Genomic DNA, 9,076 nt, shown 5'->3' on the forward strand with positions numbered 1-9,076 from the left:
ATTACTGAATTTGGTTGTTGCACTAGTTGTAAAGCAACTTAAAATTAGAATATCATACATCTTCTATATCCAGATTCAGAATACTGCATAAACCTGGCAGGTGATTCCATGTACATGGATGCAAATTGACTGAAATTCATGAATTGTCCCTTCGAGTCATCAAAAACCTCCAATAGTTGTTCATTCCTCTCCGCAGCAACCAGAAGCTCTCAACTAGTGGTTTTAAGGCACTCCATCAGCTTTCTCCCTCAGTATCCACTCTTTAGAACCTACTCACTCTGTCTCCTTCTCATTCCCACCTGCCACCCCCTTCTAACTAAAGTCCTTCTGAAATCGCATTTCCTTCAGGAGGAAGATTAATTTCTAACCTCCTTCACCATATATTCCCTCCCCTTCCTGCCAGTGCAGCTCTTCTATGCCACCTGGACACTAGTATGGTGGGGGGTAGGGCGGGGGGATGGGGTGTGTGTGTATCTTTATACCCTATTATTTGCTCTGCTAGATTGTAAGGGCCTTCAAGACAGGAATCATGTCTACTAATTCTGTTGCATTCTTCCACACAGCTAGTATAGCTCTTCACTTAGGTGTTCAATAAAACACTTTTGTTTGAATTACCTGTAGAGCCTAAATATTTTCCATATCAGTATCTGATCTCAGCAGTTTTGCCCCAATCTGCAATGTGTATTACATGCCAGTGACATACGGTCTCACTTTTTCTTTTCTTCTGGTACTCAGTAAGTGCATACCATGTGCCTAGCACCGTTCGAAGCGCTGGGGTAGATCCAAGATAATCAGGTTGGTCACAGTCCCTGTCCTACATGGGGCACACAGTCTTGAGTAGAACAGGTATTGAATCCCTCTTGAACAGATGAGGAAACCAAGGCACAGGAAATTAAGTGACCTACCCAAGGTGACCCAGGAGGCAATTGGCAAAGCCGGGATCAGAACCCAGGTCCCCTGACTCCCAGGCCCATGCTCTTTCCACCAGGCCATGCTGCTTTTCAGCAGATTGTGCTCATCAATTTAGATTTTTCACATTCACAATGGAAAGTCTTCTCTGCCATCTTCCCAAGTTCTTCCTTTCACCTGGGAAAATTCGGAGAGCATGGGGTGCTTCCCAGTTTTACACCTCCAGAATTCACCAACATGTAGTAAAACCTAGTTGCAGAAGGTGAGAGGGGACATTTGGCAACTGGGGTATTGTCTGATGTCTCGGGTAAGCAAAAAAATGAAGGACCGAGAAAAACAGACCCCAACTCTGCCTGTAAATGTTGTGGTTCTTCAGATGTCAGCTGCGGAAGTGGCCATAGCTGCAGGTAGTTAAGTATTTTAATCACCTCCAGTCCCAGCCTATTGTTTTTTCATGGCGTTTGGTAAGTGCTTTACTATGTGCCAGGCACTGTTCTAAGCGGTAGGGTAGATAGAAGTTAATCAAGTTGGACACGGTCCCTGTCCCACAGAGGGCTCACAGTCCTAAGCCCTGTTTTACAGTTAGGGGACTGAGGTGCAGGGAAGTGAAGTGACTAGCCCAAGGTCAAGCAGCAGACACGTGGAGGAGCCGGAATTGGAACCCACATCCTTCTGACTCCCAGGACGTGTTCTCTCCACTAGGCCACGCCGCTTCTCTATCAGTTGTCCTAATTGTGTGTGTGTGTGTGTGTTGGTGGTTTTTCAGATTTGGAGCTTATCCACCTTTAATCTTCTCCACACTTTTATCAACGAACACGCTCGACAGTCGATCTTCCGAAACATCGGAACCGGAGTAATGCAGATCGAGACTGGACCGGCCAATCACATTTTCTCCTGTGGAGCCGACGGTACGGTGAAGATGAGAATTTTGCCCGATCGATTCAGCCCCTTAAACGAAGTGTTGAAGAAAGATGTCAAATTTATGCTCTAACATTTTTGGCCCCAGTATGTAAAAACTTCTTAAATACCTGATTTCATGGACATGGCCCTAGTAGATATGATGTTCGATGATGGCTTTAGAGTCGGTGACCAAAAATAGCTGTTGCTTTCTCGTGTTCATATTTATTGTATGGAGCTTTGCCAGGGATGCATCGATGCCTTAATGAAAACAAGGTTGTTCAGAATTTGATTATATTGCCTAAAGTAGGAAGGATATGTAAGTCTGTAATATATATATTTATAATTCAGGTATGATGGTGTTAAAGTGTTTCTTCCCCCTCCCTGCCTTTCCTTTTTTTTAAAAAAAAGCAAACAAAAAACCTTTCATAGGCATCGTTACCTGAGATTCCTTCGTGAACCACTTAACTCAACCTGAAGGCTTGTTCACTTTGAAGGCTATAACCAAATCCTTTTGGGGCCAAATGAAAGTATATCCCAATTGCCCTCTTTCCAATTGGTGAGAGGTGAATGGTGGGTTAAGGGAACAAGTTAGAGAAGACTTCTGAATTCAATTGTCGGCCCTGCTCCCCTCCACTAGAGCCCAGGTTTAGTAACTGCACAATTCACCTGAGCTTAGTCTTCATCATGTTCCCAAGAGAAATTTAATGTGTGTCTTGTGCTGTGATAAGATGTACTGCCACCAGGATGGCGAAGTTTTTTGTACTTAGAACAAAAATGCCTACATTTTTAAACTTGAAACCCCTCACCAAATATTGCAAGAAACCTCCCTCCAAAAACATGTTTGAATGTAAAGGTTTCAAAGAAGAAATGTTAGCCTTAGAAAGTATGGAAAATTATATAGAAGTAGATGATAGGATAGGATTTTAGTTTGGTTAAAAGGTTATTTATTTAAGCACCTATCAAAATGGACACAAATAGGAATTTTACCTGTGCGTCTCTTGATTGTTTTTTGTTTTCTTTTTTCCTCATGCAAAGTTTCCTTCCAAAACAGACCCAATGTAATAGCATGTGAAGGACACTGCTCTTAGGTCTACCGTAAATAGACGAATGCAAAAGAGATCTTTGGGACTTTTTTTTTTTTGGCCAAAATGAACAATTTCACAATTTACATGTTTTGACCAAAATCTAACAAATGTACAAAGCCTGTACCTTTTTTAGTGTGCTTCTATTATTTCTGTAACTACTTTGGGCTGTATCTTTTCTCACTTGAAAGTTGTAGAAAGCTTGAGAAAAACCACTTGATTTTTACCAATGAGACTGATAGCTGAAGGATTTGTTGCGTAATCTGTAATTGTTTTGCTTAAAGGTGTGTTATGGAAGACCTGAAATGCGAAGCATTTTTGTACCATATAAGTTTGACAGATGTCATCCTGGAGATTAGCGGGACAAATAAAGCAAATAAATTGAAGGGCTGGTAAAATGAGTTTTGTAATATTCTCAGGATACTTTTATCTTAAAAGTATGTGGCTAGAGATTTTGTAAATTGTACTACATTTTCAATGTGTTGAGCCAGTTGCAGTGCAAACACTATAGTGGAGGATTTTTAATGGATGTAGTTCCCTGAACTTAATTGTGCAATAACCATATATGTAAATATTTTGCCATAGATAAATCTGAGACAGCATTGCAGAGTACCAATTTAGCTATTAGACCTAACTAAATTAGAGTTATTCTTGATCAATATTCTACTTGCCCAACATCAAGATTTCAAAGGCTTTCAGCATACTTTTACTAAGAGAAAAGCAATATGTCTGGGAAGCATTGTGTGCTTTAATTGGGGTTTCTAATAACCGTTACATAATGTTCAACCCTTATGTATTTACCCCAGAGTCATAGTATTTTAAAATAAACAATCACGCAGAGATGTTTCTTGTTAGTATACCGTTGTTTTAAATAATATCGATACCGCTTCAGCCGAAACCACGCTTTTCGCCCTTTTCAGTCCTTCCTTTAATGCGTTGGAGAATTTTGGCATTTTTCTGTGCTGTATCTAGGGATGATTGAGTTCCTTTTTACCCACATGCACGAGTCTCCATATTTTGTTACCTCTTCAGTTTACCAATGAGAGTCGCCAGGATATCCATAATGATGTTTGGAGTGTCCGTAAGTTATAGCTGGCATATCTGGAATGATCAGTTATGCCAGAGAGTCCCATAATCTAAAAATCTTCCCTGGGGGCCATTTCCTTCAAGAAACAGATGATTCAGAAAAAAATACTGAATCGGAAAGGACCACAAATAGCAAAATGTTCACCTTTATTTCTCTCATCTCGAAGCCAGTATTTTGGCCGAGTATACTTTTGCCCAGAAATTACATATAATTCATAGACATATTTGTATACCTATGAGTACAAATCCATATTTGAAGATGATATGCCACTGATGGTATAGCTTATCCATGGTGCGGGAATATTTGGAAAAAGTTGACGCAGAGGTCATATCCTGCTGTGTACCCTAAAACTTTTGCCTGACTGGCTGCTTTGGTGTTGGACGCGCTGTTCTTGTTTTAGCCTCTCAGTCTCAGTATCCACCTGTAGTTTCTGCTCCAGCAGCGCCCATTTCTTGATGACAGCACACCGGCCTGGTCTGTTTGCTGTAAGTAATGCATTTGCTCTTCAGCCTCGTACAGCCTAGTTATCCAACTCCACCAGAGGCAGCCGGCTATTTAGAGGAAGAGTGCTATGGTCGTTTTCCTTGACACCTGTTCTCGTGGTTAGGGATGCCCAAATAAGTACTTTTCATTACAGTGATGTTGATGATAATATTAATAATAATTTTGGTATTTGTTAAGCACTTACTTTGTGCCAAGCACTGTTCTAAGCACTGGGGTAGATCCAAGGTGATCAGGTTGTCCCACATGGGGCTCACAGTCTTCATCCCCATTTTACAGATGAGGTAACTGAGGCACAGAGAAGTGAAGTGACTTGCCCAAGGTCACAGCAGACAAGTGGCAGAGCCGGGATTAGAACCCACGACCTCTGACTCCCAAGCCGGTGCTCCTGCCACTAAGCCACGCTGCTTCATTAAGCCGATACATTAAAGCGTTCCCTTATTTTATTTATGTTTTGAGGTGCCTCACTAAAGCCAGATTTACCAACAAAAGACAATTGAAAGCTTTCGTGCCAGAGGGAGAACGTATGCGAGTCCTTTGGGTCGGTTTACTACACAACAGGTTATCCACGTTGATCATTCAGCCTCATGCACGCTTTGCCGTAGGTAGAGCTGTGTGTACTCTGTACGGAAGTGATTTCTTTGAGTCTCATCTCAGGCCTCGGTATACAGACCTTTCTCCTTCAACACAGTAGTCGCGTTCCGGCCAAACCCCCGTGTTACCAAACCTTCCCTGTTGTATTAGTATTTGTTTCAATGGGGAAAAGGGACTGAGGGAAGATGGTTCAAAAGCAATCGAAATCGAACGTGGCTTCTGTCACCCCAAGTGAAATCACAGAAGATCGTGGAAGACACAACTTGAAGTGAAGAATTTAGTGTAGTTCACCAGTTTCTCGGGCGTTTCTTTGACGTCCACGGTCGGTCATTAGCCTCACAAGAAACCAACTTGCAACGACTCAAGGTCAGTTTCTAGTAAGCAATGAATTTGAAATAGCTGCAATTGGTTTCCCTTGCAGTGCTAATGAGCTGATGACAGAGGTTGCCTAAGATCCCATCCACTTGCTTGAAAGTCCATTTAGGGCAGAGCTGCATCTTCTAACCAGTTCACATCTGCATTGTGATAGCTGTGCTCTCCCATTCTTCCATCACTGTCTACCCCAATCTCACTCCAGAACATACTTTCTAGCTAGCAGGAGTGTCTGTATTGGCATTGTTTTACTGTCATTTCCGTAGGGAGATTAGAATTTGCCTGTAGCCTAATGTTTACCGTTAAAACCAGGGCAAAATATGTTTTTATGAACTTTCCGAGTACATAAGGCTTTTCAAGGATGTGCCCTTTTTGTAAATAGATAAGTCCTGAGGTCGCATGGACCTAAACAGCTTTTGGACCTTCAGTTTGATCTGAAGTGATGCCACATTGTCACAACCCAGGGGATGTGCAGGTCTTTTATGTTCTATTTTATAATTCTTTGGTTTTCAGTGCAGAATTGGGGCAGCATTCAGGTTTGCTTTTCTGATCATCTCGGGTTGCGATTAAGGTCTGTTCTGGTTCATCACCTCAATTTTCTTCAGGCTTATCACCCACTGGTGCTGAGCTGACTATGCAAATTCAATCATTTATTCAACCGTATTTATTAAGTGCTTACTCTGTGCAGTCACAATGATCATAACAGACGGTCATCGGTGCCAGCTTTTCGTTTCGTTTTGAGGGTAGGGATTTTAAGAGGGGACAGGCCTCAGAAACTTAATCTAGGTTAAAAAGTCCCAGTATTAAGTCAGCTCTTACCTCCTAATTTGAACATCTCAGATCTTGTCAGGTACCTGGGGTGAGCGAGGCGGGAAGGAGGACCCAGTTTTCAGCCAAGTGGTATAGAAGAGAAGCGGCGTGGCACAGCGGGTAGAGCACGGGCCCGGGAGTCGGAAGGTTGGGGATTCTCAACTCTCATCCTGGCTCTGCTGCTTGTTTGCTGTGTGACCTTGGGCGAGTCGCTTCACTTCTCCGCGCTTCAGTTAACCTCATCTGTAAAATGGGGATCGAGACATTGAGTCTCACGTGTGTGTCCAAACCGATTGGCTTGTAACAGTAATAATAATGTGAAGCGCTTACTATGTGCAGAGCACTGTTCTAAGCGCTGGGGGAGATACAGGGTAATCAGGCCATCCCACGTGAGGCTCACAGTTAATCCCCATTTTACAGATGAGGTAACTGAGGCACAGAGAAGTGAAGTGACCTGCCCACAGTCACACAGCTGACAAGTGGCAGAGCCGGGAGTCGAGCCCATGACCTCTGACTCCGAAGCCCAGGCTCTTTCCACGGAGCCACGCTGCTTCCCCTAAAGCACTGTTCTAAACGCTGGGGGGATACAAGGTGATCAGGTTGTCCCTCGTGGGGCTCCCAGTTTTAATCCCCATTTTACAGATGAGGTAACTGAGGCACAGAGAAGTGGCTTGCCCATAGTCACACAGCTGGCAAGCAGCGGAGCCGGGATTAGAACCCATGACCTCTGACTCCCAAGCCCGGGCTCTTTCCACCGAGCCAAGCTGCTTCTCGCTGGTATCTACCCCAGCGCTTGGTACAGTGCCCGGCACATAGTAAGTGCTTAACAAATACCACAATTACCATTATCATTATTATTAAGCAGGTTTTATAAGCCCAAAGCTGGGACTCACATGGCCCAGAGCTTGCATTCTCTGGGATTCTGGCAGGGTGGACTTCAGTGGGTCTGTGGAGGACTGCCCCGCTGCCCCCACCCCCACCCCCCAAGGGGCTCAGAGCAGGAGAAGCCCCTGTACAACAGATGACGATGATGACGGTGCCTCCTGCTGGGAGCCAAAGATGACAAGCTTGAAGGTTTTGGCCGTTTCCTCCCTGAGAACCTTTTGCCTGGAACAGCCAGGTGTTTTGAAGACAGCCACCTCCAAGCAGCGTTTTAATGGACACTTTACTGTCGCTACTTTAGACTCTTAATTTTAACCTGTCGTCTCTGTTGGCGGTATTACTCCCCGCCTCGAGGCTGTCAGCTCCTCATGGGCAGGGAGTGCATCAACCGACTCTGCTGCAGTGTACCCTCCCAAGCACTTAGTACAGCGCTCGGTGCACAGTAAATGCTCAATAAATATCACTGATGGTCTGGTGACTGTCCTCCCCCATTTAAGTTGTGAGCCATTTGTAGGCCAGGGATAATAATACTGATGATGATGATGATATTCATTAAGCACCTACTATGTGTCGAGCACCGTTCTAAGCGCTGGGGTGGATCAGAGCTAATCAAATCGGGCACAATCCAAATAGATAATCCGGTCCACTTAGAACAGTGCTCGGCACATAGCGTTTAAGGAGTATCATAATTATTATTATTAATAACCCTCCACTGCTTCCCCTTACGGCTGACTTCTGGGGCCCGATGACACGGGAGGGAGGCTGCCCCATCCTCTGCTCTGGCCCAGGAGAGGACAGGCCCCATGAGGACTTGGCAACTTTGAGAACGTCGAGGTCGCTGTTGTAACTGCAGCTGTGACTTGGGTGACGTTGGGTCTGAGCCATCGTCGGCCTGAAATCTCGCTGCCCCTTTCCATATTTGTCATCCTTTTACATTTTTCTTGATCTTATGTGTCTGGTGTCAACAAGCCCTTATTTTTAGATTGCGAGCCCCTTGGGAGCCAAGGACTGCGTGTCTCATCCATGTACTTTCCCAGCGTTTAGTACCAGACGCAGCACATAATAAGCACTTAGTAAATACCGTTACGACTCTCTACTATCGTCCTCCCTTAGGACTGAGTGTGGATTTGCACTCCCGGTGCTTGGTCGGATTGTGCCGTGCTTCATTCTGAAGCCGGCTCACCTATTAACTTGAAACTCTGGTGGTCCGCTAGACCTCTTCCAATCAGTCAATATTTTGAGTCCCCTGGGTGCGGTAGAGATAATTACCTAGGAAATGTTTTGCTCTGAAGAAGTTTATAAATGTACATCAGTGGCAGATTCCCTATAAACCCTAGTCTAGATTGTCAGGTGAGGGTAAGGGATGGAGGTGCAGCAAATTTTTTAGGCAAAAAAGCTTCACGACTTTTATATTAATGCAAGTTATACCCACATTTTTCAATTGCAGCCAATAAAACATGAGTGCAAAATAATTTTTTTTGTGTTTTGTTTATTTTATGACCGAAGTAGCCCAGAATTGAGCTTGACTCAGGAGTGGCATGTTATGGAACTGTCATTTTTCATCGATTGTTCGATTCCTTTTTGCTAACTGGAATGCAGCGTGTTGTAAATTTCGAAGCAATATGAACATGATAAATGTGCGCAAATGTTTTCATTACTAACAGTCTTATGCTTTAAATCTTTTGTCTTTGCAAAATAGGAAGCCCCGGTAATCTTGTACTTTCGGACGGTCAAATGAAAATCCACCCCAAAAAGATACGCAGGGTTATCGCCGCTTCATGCACATATATGGGTGTACGTGTAGATATCTGTCGAAGGAGCAGCTTGGCCTAGTGGAAAGAACACGGGCCGGGGAGTCGGAGGACCTGGGTTCTAATCCCGACTCTGCCAGTTGCCCGCTGCTGCTGTGTGACCTTGGACAGGTCACTTAACTTCTCTG

The 9,076-nt window shown here is 44.1% G+C and overlaps 1 protein-coding gene across 3 annotated transcripts in view; it reads left to right on the forward strand.

The window, feature by feature from the left end:
- DMXL1 (Dmx like 1) overlaps positions 1-3,738 on the forward strand; it is a 153,342-nt gene extending 149,604 nt beyond the window's left edge. For all 3 annotated transcript variants that reach the window (XM_029056093.2, XM_029056092.2, XM_039910825.1), the window contains one exon: positions 1,676-3,738. In XM_029056093.2, the coding sequence (XP_028911926.1) occupies positions 1,676-1,900 (225 nt within the window). In that variant the 3' untranslated portion in view covers positions 1,901-3,738. The remainder of the gene's footprint in view (positions 1-1,675) is intronic.
- The last annotated feature ends 5,338 nt before the right edge of the window (positions 3,739-9,076 follow it).

Source organism: Ornithorhynchus anatinus, chromosome X5, assembly GCF_004115215.2.
Source record: "Ornithorhynchus anatinus isolate Pmale09 chromosome X5, mOrnAna1.pri.v4, whole genome shotgun sequence".
Taxonomy (NCBI): Eukaryota; Metazoa; Chordata; class Mammalia; order Monotremata; family Ornithorhynchidae; genus Ornithorhynchus; species Ornithorhynchus anatinus.